The sequence below is a fragment of the Eucyclogobius newberryi genome, unplaced genomic scaffold (assembly GCF_026437365.1).
Source record: "Eucyclogobius newberryi isolate DKJ021-1_F unplaced genomic scaffold, fEucNew1.0.hap1 SCAF_10, whole genome shotgun sequence".
Lineage (NCBI taxonomy): Eukaryota > Metazoa > Chordata > Actinopteri > Gobiiformes > Gobiidae > Eucyclogobius > Eucyclogobius newberryi.
The window spans coordinates 18,930,755-18,945,640 of NW_027315724.1; the positions used below are offsets into that span (position 1 = coordinate 18,930,755).

A 14,886-nucleotide genomic window follows, 5' to 3' on the forward strand; every position below is an offset into this window, starting at 1 on the left:
AGAACTAACCTTGATGTATGTCAAATCACCAATTACAGCCCTAGATGTATTAGTTTATTTTATTCAAAAAATGTATATATATTATTGGGCTATAATTGCTATTTTAATTATTTATAATTGTATTACCATTTACTTTAATTTATCATTATTATATTGTAATGTGTGAGCTACTGTGTTTAAGTAATTTCCCCAAGTAAATGTTTATTTAGTTCTTTGCCTTTTCATCTTATTTCCATTTCAAATAGTACTTTTACCTTGATGGTGCAACTCTTGTGGCTTGTTACTCGTCTGGAGGTCAAATGTGTCCGAGGAAGAAGCAGTGGTTTAAATATCAAACACTTCTAATACTGTTTCTGATGTTTCAATCCTAATTATGACAATGAAAAACAAACAGTGGATTATCAGCTTGAAAAACACATTTATTGCATGAGTCATGAACATTAGTCTGTTTTGCTTTTGTAAACACAGTGATTTATTTCTTGCACAGCCTTTTAGCTCTGTTACCTCCACAGCCAAAAGCAATAAAGAATAAGAAAGAAAAACCTTTAAAGTTAATGGTTTTACGGTTAGAAAATAATAAATTAAGTAGATGCATTTGCAATTTTATACTTTCCGCATTTTTTTTAACTTTTGAAGGGCCACTGTGAACAGAAAATGACAATACTATGACTGTACTAATGCACAGTAATGTAGGTGATAAATAAATGTAGAAAAGTATTAAAAGATCAGAGTAAACCGTACAGTTTAGTCTAATGCAAATGAGTCGCTAAATTAAAGTGCTCATATGGACAAACCCAGCGTTAACACGATGTATGCCCAATATTTAATGCATGTCTCCAGAAGATTCTCCAAACAGGTTAAAATCCCCACATAAAAGTAGCATAATTTTTCATTAAAAGACATTATTCTTCCTTGTTAGTTTCCTGTGCTGCGCTCGCCTTTGCACCGGCTCCTTTGCACTCACTCGCCTTGTTTGTTTTGTCTTCACTGTCAATCCGAGCGTGCTCCTTCTTCACCAGCTCCTCCAATTCGGCCTGAAAGAACAAAGTAATAAGACGTTAAAATGTCATTCCAAATTGTGATTTCAATCGATTACAAAAATAATGTTATTGAAAATACAGTTAATTACCCTTTGTTCAGAATAAGTGCATTTGAACCTGGAGCAAAGCCACTTTTCTAATCTATATAGGCGTCTAATCTATATAAAATTGTCAGCATTATAGACAGTATAGAAGTAATAGTTTGAAATAGTGATTTCAATTGGAAGTAAAATAATCATAATCATCATAATCAAGCAGCACTATCAAGAATATAGTATAAGGGTTGAAAAAGCAGCATTTCAACATTACGTCAAAGAAAAAGTAATAATTCTACTGTTCTTGCCAACATAAGATATAAAAATGTGAAACTTTAAATCGTGTATAATGGAACTTTTGTCTACAGTATATCTATATTTTGCCTCCTTCTCTTCTACAAAGGTCGGAGGACAGACCGTTTCGATATACTGAGGCGGATGCGACTTTGTTTACAGCTCAAATGAAGACTTTAAAAGACTGGTAAGACTCACCTTCCACCCGAGCAGATCCGCCAGGGCCAGACAGCCTTCGTCGCAGGTGCTGACGTGAGCCACGTCTCTGGAGGAAAAAAACAGGCTTCAGCTTTTTGCCTCTTTAACCACCAGGGGGCGCAGCACTGCACGAGATACATTTTGAGCCCGGAAAAATATTGTTCCAGCTTTTATTTATTGAAGTCGATTGTAGTGATTATCGTGACCTGTCTCGGATTGAAAAAGAATGCTGACAATGTTCTACCGGTAAAATATAAAACAGAATGTAATATACTGTATTTTCCGGACTATAAGTCGCACCCCAGCCAAACTATGAAAAAAGGGGCGACTTATATGTGATATTATTCGCTATTTTCACACTGGCAACCTGGCGCATTTCACAGGTTGTTTATTTTCACACCAACAACCACAAGAGGGCGCTCTAGGCTCTAAGCGACGCTAAAGAAGAATCTGCACTTCCTCTACCTCTGGAGTTGTTTAGAAGTGACACAGAGGAAGAAGAATTCAATGGATTTAGTGATTTGGGGTAATACTGATGCTTTGGTAAACTTGTTAGCATGTTCTTTATGCTATAGTTATCTGAATAACTGTTAATATGTTACGTTAACATACCAGACACTTACCACAGTTCTGTCTGTGCCTCATGTAGCTGAAGGTGTTAGCGTTAGCATACGCACACCTATTCACCATGTTCTCTCATCTGTTATTATTTTAAATTGCATTTCAAGATGAATTGTCTGTTCTTGGTCTTGGATTTTATCAAATTAATTTCTCCCAAAAATGCGACTTATCCTCCAGTGTGACTATGTTTTTTCTTCTATATTATGCATTTTTTGGCTGGTGCGACTTATACTTTGGAAAATACAGTATTATTTTTGCCGTTTCACCTGTAAGCTTTATCGGAGTCGAAATCCATCCCTCCTCCTCCAAAACCAAGCATTCCTAACATGGGATCCGCCTGCAACAGAAATCAGATCTTTTATTACAAACTTTCGATGCTCATAACGTGATAAATAACGAGAGGTGATAAAGACTACGCTCGGCTCTGTTTACCTGGCCAGTTTTCTCCATGTTAATAAGCAATCTGGGACAATTCCTCGAAACTCTGGAAACGGGAAAGTTAAAGGAGTAAACAAGTAAAGAACCGACTACAAATACAACACAGATACGAATGTAGTATTACTTGCTGACTAGACTTGCGAATGGTTGCACTTGTAGAGATGTTCCCATGACGATTAAAAGATCACAGCGAGGAAAGTCCTGAGGGGAAAAAAGTAATGAATTAAGTTATTAAGACTAAACCAAGATATAACTTCAAACGAAATGAAAGGGTCTACCATTTTCATAGTAGTGAAAAACCGGACGGGCAAACTCTCTCCAAAGAAGACAATATCTAGAAAAAATTAAATAAAATAAATCAGACAATCATTGTGTAAATAACTTTGCCTTAAAGGTGGTATGGACGATTTTTTTCAGCAATTTTTTTTATCATATTTCCTCGTGGCGTGGATAAATCATTAGTCCTGCCACGTATCAATCATAAAACGCACCTACAGCTCACCTGCTGCCGCGTCAGGCTCGTCCCCACATTTCCGCGTGCCTAAGCGCATGGATCTATCATAATATAGTTCCCTCAGTGTACGGGGCAAAATGAAGACGGAGAAAGACTGTTCGAGCTGACGCAGAAGTGGACAGAAATCTACGGGAGACGAGAGATGCGATGCGATCCGTCGCGCTAATAAACAAACGCACGTGTGTGTTGTATCAGTCCGCACGGGGGAGTGCGCATGCGCACTTCCGCCTGCGTTCTCAAATCGACGAAAGATCGTCCATACCGCCTTTAAATAGCCTAAATAAAGCATTAAACAAATTTGAAAATATAATGAACACATTGTTTAATAAGAAATATTCCATTTTAGTAGCTACTTAATTAACAGGTTAGGAGTAAGGGTATTAATTAAGTAGTTATTAAACATGAATCAGTCTTAAACTATTAGAAGAAATTAAGCCTTTGTTCATAGTTTAATAGATAACAAAATTTATATATATATATATATATATATATATATATATATATATATATATATATATATATATATATATATATATATATATATATATATTAAAAAAATACAAATAATAAATGAGCATAATACTAACCTGGCTTAACTAAATTGCTGCACTTATCACATTTGGGAATGTCATCGGAAAATATTTTCTCTGCAAGAACAATAACAAAATGTAAACTGCGTAATAATTAACTAACTACACCGGCGTAAAACCTGTGAGTTCTAAATCCAACCTTTCATCCAGTCGAGATTGTACTGTTTCCGGCACCTGGAGCTCACGCAGTGCGAAGTGTAGAAAGTGCCGTGGGCCTCGATCAGGTCGTCTCCCTCCAGACCGACCACACGCTCCAACGTGTCGATGTTCTGGAAGAGAAACAACACATAATGTAGATAAAAATGTCAGAAAATACCATGTAACTGTATAAGGTATAGGGAAGACTGGGGAAAGTTACCTGTGTGTAGCAGCGCTTTAAAAGTCCTTTGTCCTTAAGTAGCTTCATGAAATAGTGGCAAATGGTTGGCTATGATCAGTGGGTGAACAAAGCAAAGTCAGAATATTTATTTGCCATAATTGTTTACAGTAATTGGTAATAATCGAGTAAAAAATGTTTGTTGTACCTTAAACTGTCCAGGATAGAGCTCTTTGGCCAAGGCGAAAAATGGCTCTGGATGTTGCTAAAAGAACAAGTGTCGAGTTAATATAAAAAAAGAAAACAATTGCCATTTTAAAACCATCAGACACTTCAGGTAAACCTTAAAATAATCAATCTGGAAAATCGCTTCTGGGTAAGGCAGGTTGTATTTCTGCAGATTGGCGTACAAGCCGGTTTCTGGAGAGCGAAAATCAGGAATCCCAGCCGCTGTTAACAGAGAGATAACAACAGTGTGAGAAATTATTCATACCAATTTTGGTTAAAAAAGAAAAGTCGTACTCACAGGTGGAAATTCCTGCTCCGACCATGCAAATTATATTCTTACCTAAACCATAATGGGATGAAAATACGCATTTGAAATATCAAAATGTAAAAGTAAGACCTGTACTGTTAATGAAAGCTCACATTTTCCACTCAGCATGTACTTTGCTACTCCGTCCAGAGTTAACTCATCCAGGACTTTCTCTCCAGAGCCCGAGCCAAGACCCAAGGCGCTGGAGAAGAGGTTACGAAGAAAGTCCACTGAAAGAACAAGTCAGATGATTATACTCTAACACAAAACAAACGCAGCAGTTAATAAGTGTATCGTATTTTGCAACTAACTTTCTCCAGGTGCTTCTTCTTCACTGCTGTCGTCCTCCGAGTCTTCCTGCAAAAACAAGGAACGGCTGTCAAAAGTATTTGTTTTGTAGCTGTTTGTGTAATTTAGGTAAGGATTAATATGTTCATTTGTGACACAGACAGGTGTGTAGAGTAGCCAAAATGTGTACTCAAGAAAGCTTAAAATCATACTATTCAAGTAGAAGTTAAAAGTAGAGACTCAAATAATTACTCAAGTAATTTGGTAAACTTCAGAATAAAATTTTAGATAGAAATTGCATTTGATTTGTTATTGATCACTTAAAATAAATAAAAACATATCTGAAGGAGCAATGTAAGAAATACAAATATTCAAATACTTTAACATTGTCAACATAAACCATTTTTCATTTGCAGATTTACAGTAGGAAGAGTAACTACAACTCTTAATCAAGTTACTTCAAATAAAGTAAACATGTAAAAGTATAATATCTTAAAACTACTACTTGAAAATACTTTTGTTATTCAGATTTAATTCCCATTGGAATCAATGACAGTGACTCAATAAAAAGGCCTTTCGTGCTGCTCATCCCCTCTCCAGACCTGTTTAAAAGGCCAACAAACCCACGCCCACTCCAAAAGCTGTCTCAAAATGACAATACAATATGGTTACTTTTTAAATTCACTTACCTCTGCTTGTGGTGGGTCCTCCTCCTCGTCTACTTTGCTTTTAGGAGGTTCTACAAATGCAAAATTGAACATTTAACGTTTAATAGTGGAAAGTATTTCAGAAAAACTTTGATTAGCAGCGAGGCTAACATGACAGCGCTACGGAAATGATATGAAGGAATTTACTCCAAATTTAAACGGGACAACAATTTTACCTTGTGCATCAGACATTTATTATCCGTCTAGAGGACCCTCAGATAACAAGAGTCAGAAGGACGATAACGATTTTTTCCAAGGATTATTTATATTAAAAGAAATCGGCAAGCGCTCAGCTGATCCTGTTGTTGTGGTCCGTCAGAGAAAAGGCTCCGCCGGGTGATCCAGTTCCCACAATGGTTCCTATGTCTTATTTTACTTTATTACGGTCCCCAAAAATGTACAATAAATTGTGATGCTATTAATAAAGCTACTAAGAGAGACATACTAATAATTACCTTTACATTTTTACGTAATATTACAAAGGTTTACTTGTTTATCTTATGTGTCAAAAAAAAAATCATGCTGTTGTACAATCTCTCGCCATAGAACCGATTAAAAATATATAATATACCTTGGATATAATTAATTGTATTTGGATTTGTTCTAAAACATAAACAGACATATTTAAATATGTAATGAGATACATACCAAGGCAGAAGTAGTCTAACACAGCAACAGCACAAGGCTCACACTGGATTATGGCTCAAAGAAGATTTCACTCTCCAAGATTACAGATTACATAGTCAGTTAGTGTATGGTATCAACAAAAACAGAACTTTGAAAACATAATTTATTTACAGTTGTGTTTAGTATATCACAGCTGATATCATATTTACATTTAAAACATACCTTAAATACACAGGAAAATAAAGCTCTGTTCAACAATGTTAATCTATCAGACTTGTGACGGGAGGTTACGGTCCATCCGGACCAGAACCTCCTGTCACAAGAACAGTTTCTTTCCCTCTGCCGTTGTACTAATGAACACTTCCTAAGCACTTTGCACTCGCTGCACTGTTCACTTTTTATTGCACTAAATATTTTATTTTATGTACATATCATGTCTATTTTTAACCCTACTTACCCATTTTTAATACCCGGTAGTTATTTATTGTCCATTGTTTTTGTATTTATTGTTCAGTTTGATGTTTGTGTTGCACCGAGCCGCCAGGACAAGTTCCTATATCAGTGAATTCTGTTCATTGATAAATGGCAATAAACTTTATTCTGATTCTGACATACTGCTTTTAATTACACTGTGTTATCCATTCCCTTTATCTTTATTTCAGTGGTAATCTGGATGTTTGTTGTTTCTGCCCCATGTGTGGACAATAAAGGATTATCTTATCTTATTTGGTGTGTCAATTGTCTTTAAAGATTTTGACATAAGGTTTGTCATCTTAATTTGTCGTTTTCTGTATTTTCCCCATCTACTGCATCTCCACTCTTTGTCCATTGTCCTCTTTTTGCGGTAAATCAAATGCATATCCATCTGCGATTATGTGGCACTTTGGGAGCATCTCCTCGAGCAGAATGACTATCAGCCCTGGGTTAGAAATAGCAGGAAGTGAAGACACGTTCAACCGCTTCAATCCCCTGAAAACATACAAAAACACAAGACTCACGACGTCACCAACTGTAATGGTTTTGTACTAAGAAATATGCTCAATAGTACAAGTAAAAGACTACAAACAACTTTAAAAGGAAGCCTTATTACATGCTTTATTTCAGTTACAGTTCAGTTAGTTATGTATAGTCCAAGTTCACAAACATATAATTTCAACTAATAATATATAATAAAATGTGGGGGTGAACGGAGGAACTTTAGTCATAATAAAATAATAATAGTTGTTAACATTTTAACTGTGACAAATGGTGCAGTTAATTAAGAGTTTGGTAATCAGCAACGAGTTCCATAGTTTTCTCTGCATAAGTGGATTTTGTGATGTTGCCATTGAAGAGTGCATTTTCAAAACACAAAAATTTCTCTACCAAAGATAATAAAACTAGTATTCAAAGTGAACAGTTGTCATACTTGAGATGCCGGAGCGCAGCCAAGTCTCCTGCTGTGATCTTTGGACAGTGAGAGATGTCCAACTCTTCCAAAGAATCTTGAAACATATAAAGTTTGGACAGAAACCAGCCGTCCACTTCAGGGCAGGCCTTTAACGACAGAGTCCGCAATGATTTCTGCTCCACTGTCAAAAGAGAAAAACTATTAAATCACAGAACGGCAAAGTTATGTCGATACATTCAGTGCAAAACTACATTAGTAGATAAATGTGTGGTACCAAAGTTATCAAGTCCTTCGAAGTTGATCAGCGTGTAGCTCAAGTCTATCTCCTCTAGGAGGCAGTCTTTGTGGTTCAGAAAGTCCCAGGAAAACTTCTCTGCACGAAACCAGTCAGATTGGCCTTGAAACCTGCTCAAGAGTGTAATACAACAGTGAAATTAAAGAAAATGCAACAGATTACAAAGATGTTTTTTAGTTTTTGTCCCAAATCAAACCCAGATTTAAGTTTATTATTATTTTCTCAAACATTTACCCCAATAATAGATCCCTAAAGAAAGTAGGAAATTGACTCTTTTGTAAAATGGACCAGAGATATATTTATGGTCATTTAACTTCAAAACAAAAGCATTAGTACATTTTGAATTAGCCAATCAAACATTGTTACTTACCTAAATCCTCCTTTTAGATTGAGGGTAAAATATGCCGCCGCAACATGTTTTCCGTAAAGGTTTTCAGTGAAGCCAAAGTAACTGCAAAAGGCAACGAGAAAATGTCAGAGAAGGGCAGAGGTGGCTTAAAATAGCACAGGTAATATCACTGCAAATGATGAAACGAAGAGACAATATTCAATCACGACGGCGATGCAATACTTTGCTCCTGTTGCCTTAGAAACTGCAGACACTTTATGAGCCTCTTTGGCAATAAAGCAAATTCACTGCAATAATGATATTCAGTGACCAATAGTTGTGACCAAAACTGGATTTATTTTGATTCAGACATTTTCTGATGAGTAAATACAAGTAGTGCTACATCTGTGCTGTGAAATTCAAGTCTTTGAGAAACATTTTTTACACGTACGTGACCATTTCATACAATACGTAACGGTGAGTGATGGAACAAAGATTGTGAACATGTGTAGAATGTGCCGGATAGGTGGGATTTCTTTGGGGCGAGTTTCATTTTGAGAAGTCATGAAAAAAGCCCAAAAATACAATAAAATAATACAAATTCTGAGGACAAATGTATAAACTGAACTGCTCAACACATTTATTATTAGGCCGTGGCTGGAGAGCTGCGGCACGGTCAAATTGCCGCGCAGTTTCAGGGACCGCGGCATTTCCCTTATAGCCCGTTACATCCTCATGGCTAACCCTAACCCTAACCTTAACCTTAACCCTAACCTTAACGCGACGCGGTCTAAAACGGCGCTAAAACGCGGTCAAATAGCGGCGCAGTTTCAGGAGCCGCGGCGTGCGGCCGGCACAAAAATAACATGGCTTTTTCGGCCGTGCGCCGCGGCACTGCAGACACTCCCTTAACATTATGCAAAAATCTCATCTCAGTCTGAAAATATGAACGAAGCGATAAATAGTCGAAAGAAGTTACTAATTCAACACTTTGCAGCTCAAATCTTAATAACACATTAGCCCCAAGAATTGTAGTTATAGTGACTGATTGATCATTTATTGAACACTACGTCGTTATAGTAAATTTTATTACAGGCCTAATGTCTCGTCCAATCCATATTAGTCATTTTGGCGCAAAGTGTTAAAACTATTCTCCATCACATCTCGGTGTTTCCTATTGTAAAATTGTGCAGACTTATTCCTTACGCGTTTTTCTTGAGAAGGCCCCTTCTTTTGAACTTGGACATCCAGGTGACCAGCGCCTCCACATCGTAGAAGCGCTTGGTGAGGTACAGCAGGAGGCGCGAGCGGAGCGGAGGTTTGGTCACGGCGTTCGAGCTCAGCAGGCGAGCAAGAAGAGCGGGACGTGCGCAGCGCCGGGACAGCGCCTGTAGACAGAGACAGATGTGAGACTGATGTGGGCGATGAAAAAATAGACAGTGCGAGTATGGATTTTCTTGTCTTACGCTAAGCTGTTTTTATTTTATATTATATTTTATTTTTATCTTTATTAATTTTTCCCCTCCATTCCTTATTAGGAAATGAGGTTTTGTCTATAGGAGTTTTTGTTTATAAGAGTTCTTCTATTAAGATTCCTACAAGTTATCTGTACTTTCCTCTGTATCTACCTGCGTTGCAACAATGACATTCCCCCATGTGTGGACAATAAAGGAATATCTTATCTTATAAAAGTGAAACTGGAAAAAAAATAGACAGATTAACAGTTTTGCGATATTCTTGAGCTTGTAAAATAAACCTGCCAAACTAAGAACATTCTTCAGTAACAGAAGAAAACATACAACAATGAATAAGAATAGTCAAAAATAGCAAAATATGGTCAAATATAAGGTATGTATAAAATAAGGTAAACATGGAAAACTTACCATTATTCTGTATTGAATTAAATAAAATATTGAAATTTGCATTGAGTGTTGTGTTTTGTTTGGGGTTTTTAATAATAAATAAATAAATATAATAAAACATTTTCATCATTCATATTTTATGCTGCGTTACAGTTGTCTTTGGATTGTAAATTCAAGCTAACTCGGGAAAAATTTGAGAACCCCGGAGTTTATCTGAGTTTATTTGAGTTTATTTGAGTTTATTTGAGTTAAACGATCCAACTTGGCTGCGCCCAAAATTTGAATATAGTTTAACATCCGAAAGATAAAAATATGGATAGTTCTTGTACTATCTAATTATTCATCTTTAGTTTCTCCCACTGAATGTGAATCTGCTCCTGCCGCGGCAGTTTTAAATGTTCTGTGATGCTAATGTTGCTAATGTCAACATGTAAGCTAACGTCAACAATACAACACGTCACCCCGACATGTGCTTAATAAACTGTACACGTAATAACACAGTCCGGGTTGATGAATTAACAAAATTGGACCTGCATTTTGACTGAGTTGAGCACTTCCCTTGTTTGTAATACTCGTTTTGACTCGTTAATGCACTTAAACTGTAATCCACTGCTCAATGTTTTACCAAAATCGCAGGTCGGAATTTGGACCTTGGAGCAGGGCCGGCCCAGCCTATAAGCGAACCATGCAGCCGCGTAGGGCCCCGAGGCGTTAATAGGGCCCCCAATCTGGCAACCCGTCTTATGAGAAGCGCAAGCGCAGCGTGCACCACTAGTGTAGTAGCGCTGCTGGCGCGGCGGCGCACACAGCGGTAACATATAACGCACAAACCGCATTTATTTGTAATGACAATCTGGCAACCGAGACACCAAACCTGCGCTGATTGGGCAACTTCATTGTGCGCGAGCAGAACGAGAGCAAAACATAAACACAACAGAACGTGGTCCCTGCGTGGTCCTCATGTCCAGAGGAATATATCCCCCCGATGCCGAAAAACGAAAGAAGAAACTTCTTGACGATGTAAAGAAACTGCAAACTCAACAACACTTTCCAGGTATTGAACTTCTCTTACAAAGAGACGGTTAATGCTGCTGTTTGAAACAACACGATTCTGTCACATTAGTTCGCTCAGGCTGGAGGCGACGAGAGCTCTGCCCCGCGCACAATAATGTGTCTGAATGAAAGATAATAAGCTTAACATTGACACCAGCCCGTGTCAGCTGCAGGTGAGGCCGGTGAGGGGCGTCTGTGCCCCGGTCACTAAGAGGCGGAGATCCGGTCCGGACGAGCGCCGTCTCGTCCAGAACCTCTGATGTGAGACTTTGGAGTGAACAGTGTGCGGCCCCTGTCCCGGGCCCCTGTCCCGGGCCCCTGTGCAGCCTCAGTTAGAGATGAGCGGTTTGAGTTTGCGTCCCTCTCTCTCACATCACCATGTGTGAGATCAATCGTGACTCGTGATGTCTGTTTTACTTTGACTTCTTAACGTGCAATAAGAGGAACATAAAGGTGCAGGAGTCCAGTGTGGTGTTCTGATCAGAACAAACATTTATATTGTAATTAACTTTTAATAGAGCAATACAACATTTCAATTTATTTAAAAAGCATCATTAGACTATTTGTTATAAATTATAATAAATTGATAGTGAAAAATAACCAGACATATTATGATTGCGTCTGTTATAGAATAATACTATATATTTTTATACAAAAGTGGCAAAGCTGCAGAAATGCAGTCTCTTCACTATAGCTAGGTTTGGACCTTCACTTCTAGTTCTGTTCATTCTCTGGGAATAACATGTTTGCACTGTTTTATCAGTGTTAATTGTTAATCAAGCAATGCTTATGCCATTTGTTTAATTTAATATAACTTGTTTTGTCACTTTGGCAAGAAGGAACAGTTGGGAGCTGTAAAAGATAAATTAGTAAGGATAACTATTACTTTTACATTTTCAGTTAAAATGAATCAATTTGACCATAATTATTTTTCATAGCCAATATTGTATTGAGTAATTAAGTACACTAATGTATTAATAACTGGCTTTAGTCATTTTCTCCTGGCGCAGTTTCATCACATCATCATTTTATAGCATTACAACCTCAACATTTTACTCTTACTTTAGCCGGCTGGACCACATTAAAATGCAGCAGAAGACCCAAAAAGGTCTGAAAATCTCTGGGGGAGGGCCCCCAGACCCCCCTGTTTATTAATTTAAACTGCTAATGTGGCTGTCGACCCTTAACGCCCACAAATACGCCCAAAAACATATCTGGGACGTGTGTTATTTGTACAGGGAGTAGAGGTGATGTCAGCGGAATACCAAGTTGCATTGTGGGATTCAAGTTAGCAATATTTGAGCTTGTGAGGTGTTGAGAATAAACTAACTGGCAAACGGATGCCCTGGAGTTTTGGTGCTTTGTTTGCGTTGAAGAAAGTTCCCATATGTGAATTGTTTACTGACAATGGCAATAAAACTGATTCTGATGACGTGGTGAGGGGCCCCCAAAAATGTTTTCGCTTAGGGCCCCCTGAAGGCTTGGGCCGGCCCTGCCTTGGAGAGTTGTTTTCTCTCTGGGTTTCTGTGTTCTTCCACTTTCACTGAAAAAAGCTCTCTTTGGATGATAAACTGAGCCGTGACAGAGGTCCACGAACAGATTTAGTGCATCAAAATGTACTTATTTTTTTACTATTTCATTATTATTCCCAGTTCTGGTCACCATAGCCTGACCAAACATTTGTCTGAAGGCTGCATTTGGCCCCCGGACCATAGTTTGGACACCCCTGATCATAATAAACTTAATAAACTATGACAATTCCATAATCGCATCAACAACAATATTCATTTTAGAGTTCCAAAACAAGGTGAACTCACCCACGAGACAGCCGCCATGTCTGCTGTGACGGAGCGTCGCGAGGGACAAACAAAGCGTTTGGGTTTGTGGAGTAGCGCCTCTGCTGACCACCCGGGGGCGCTGTGCATCCGTCTGTTTATGAATGAACTCGTCCAGACCTCACAGTCTTAAAATAGACACAATGGTGTATTTTTAGCACCAAAAGAGACAAGCTAAAACTATATCATACAAAGCAGTCGTGTTTGGTCTGTGGAAACACGTGTCTGTACTTTAGTGTCATATCATTTCGATTTTATTATAGAATGACTGTGGAGAAATATTGAACTGTGATTTTCCTGACTAACATTGAGATTAGATTTACGATGTATGTTTTAAATGTTGAATTCTGTTCAAAGTACAGATTTAAAACACGTCCAACAGTTGGAAGAAGACTGACATATGAACTGTTGAAAAGGATCACATTTCAGAACCTTCCTATGCATAATTACGACCAGTGTGCCACAATAAAGTCTCATGATTAGACCTGAATTAGACTATAGACCCCTTTAAGACCACTCTGTTCATAGTGTGAAACATTTTGGAAACAATGGTCTAAAACTAGAATGTTTTAGTGAGACAAGAAATAATGTTACTTGTTGAATGCCTCTGGGAGGGGCTCAACTGGCAGATGTGTCACTGAAGAACATTCACACTTGTTCTAAAGAGCCAGCGCTGCCACTCACATGGATCCTCAGGAGGCAGTGAGGGACGACTTACACCTGCTGACGCCGGTATGAGCTGCTCTCCTGTTCCTCTGATAAATACAAGCCCTTTAATTGAAATGTTAGGTATTCAGTCATATTTTTGCATTGAAAGCATTATAGCATATAATAGCCCTTGTTTCGTCTTCAGATTTGGAGGCACATTCATTTGTATTGTCACATATGACTGTGTCTAAAACATACAATAATCTAGGTTCTAGTTGATAATCAAGTCTTCACACGGAAATTTACTTTTGATGGAAGTCGAAATGTCTTGTTTTTTAATAACATTATTCAGATGAAGCTTTTAACCAATACCAATATAAATACAAAGACGTATTACCCACAGATGTTGAAATTTGCCTTTTGTCACCAAAACAATTAAAAACATAAATCCAAATGTCAAGACTTCATAATGAGATAAAAGAAGAAGGTGAAAGTTCAAAGTGGCTGTTTCCATGGATAAAACTGCTGAATGAGCCTTTTGTATAGTTGATAATCTCACATAACAAAAGAAAATATTGTAATTATTTATGTATTTACTTCTCTTAAGGTTATGAATTTAAGAGAAATTACAACTATTATTCGTGTTACAAACTTTTTATTGTGTAGTTATTATTTGCTTATTAATTGCTTCTGTTAAATTGCAATGTAGAATCACTATATAAATAACAGAACCTTTATTTGTTCTACAATGGGAAAATGTACAAGAATATCAGAAAAATAAATAAAGATAAATAACAAATCTAAACGTTTAAGTACAATATTAATTATATTAAATAATAATAAATAAAGCTTTTGCTAATGATGATCCTTATTTATTTGATGTGTGTTCATGATATATTATAACTAAAGCTGGTGTTACATTGGCAGAAGTGAGTGAGGGACTGAGACTCGTGTAGCAGAAAATCCCATCAGAGCGCGCTAGTCCCAGTGAACATATGACCCAGCCAAGTGAGAGCGAAGCCCAGGGATGAATGGATTTATTGGGAGAAAGATGGAGCTGCACTGGAGATGAAAAGCACTGGAGCAGAATATCAATGGGTCATATCAGGTATGAATGAAAGCGTGCAATATGGACGTTCTGATAAAACCTTTGGACCTGGTTTAGGACTTGTTTAGATCTGGTTTAGGACTGGTTTGGACCTGGTTTAGACCTGGTTTAGAACTGGTTTAGACCTGGTTTAGACCTGGTTTAGAACTGGTTTAGACCTGGTT

The 14,886-nt window shown here is 37.5% G+C and overlaps 2 protein-coding genes across 3 annotated transcripts; both read right to left on the reverse strand.

Moving 5' to 3' along the window:
• Nucleotides 1–590: 590 nt before the first annotated feature.
• sirt2 (sirtuin 2 (silent mating type information regulation 2, homolog) 2 (S. cerevisiae)) lies at nt 591–6,240 on the reverse strand. 2 transcript variants are annotated; one of them, XM_072461983.1, is made up of 16 exons: nt 6,225–6,240; nt 5,559–5,608; nt 4,893–4,938; nt 4,695–4,811; nt 4,573–4,614; nt 4,390–4,496; nt 4,255–4,311; nt 4,089–4,157; nt 3,870–3,999; nt 3,728–3,787; nt 2,905–2,960; nt 2,751–2,827; nt 2,621–2,672; nt 2,455–2,525; nt 1,568–1,634; nt 591–1,034 (listed from the first exon to the last, which is right to left on the reverse strand). In XM_072461983.1, coding segments are annotated over exons 3-16 (1,038 nt in total). In that variant the 5' UTR covers nt 4,894–4,938; nt 5,559–5,608; nt 6,225–6,240; the 3' UTR covers nt 591–902. The 2 variants fall into 2 exon arrangements, with proteins under 2 accessions (XP_072318084.1, XP_072318083.1); XM_072461982.1 differs by lacking the exon at nt 6,225–6,240 and adding an exon at nt 5,753–5,911.
• Nucleotides 6,241–6,349: 109 nt separating this feature from the next.
• On the reverse strand, nt 6,350–12,996 carry dmac2 (distal membrane arm assembly component 2). The gene is made up of 6 exons (XM_072458056.1): nt 12,949–12,996; nt 9,423–9,604; nt 8,259–8,339; nt 7,868–7,998; nt 7,612–7,774; nt 6,350–7,172 (listed from the first exon to the last, which is right to left on the reverse strand). Exons 1-6 carry the CDS (start codon nt 12,964–12,966, stop codon nt 7,007–7,009), a joined length of 741 nt encoding a protein of 246 aa, XP_072314157.1. The 5' UTR covers nt 12,967–12,996; the 3' UTR covers nt 6,350–7,006.
• Between the last annotated feature and the right edge of the window lie 1,890 nt (nt 12,997–14,886).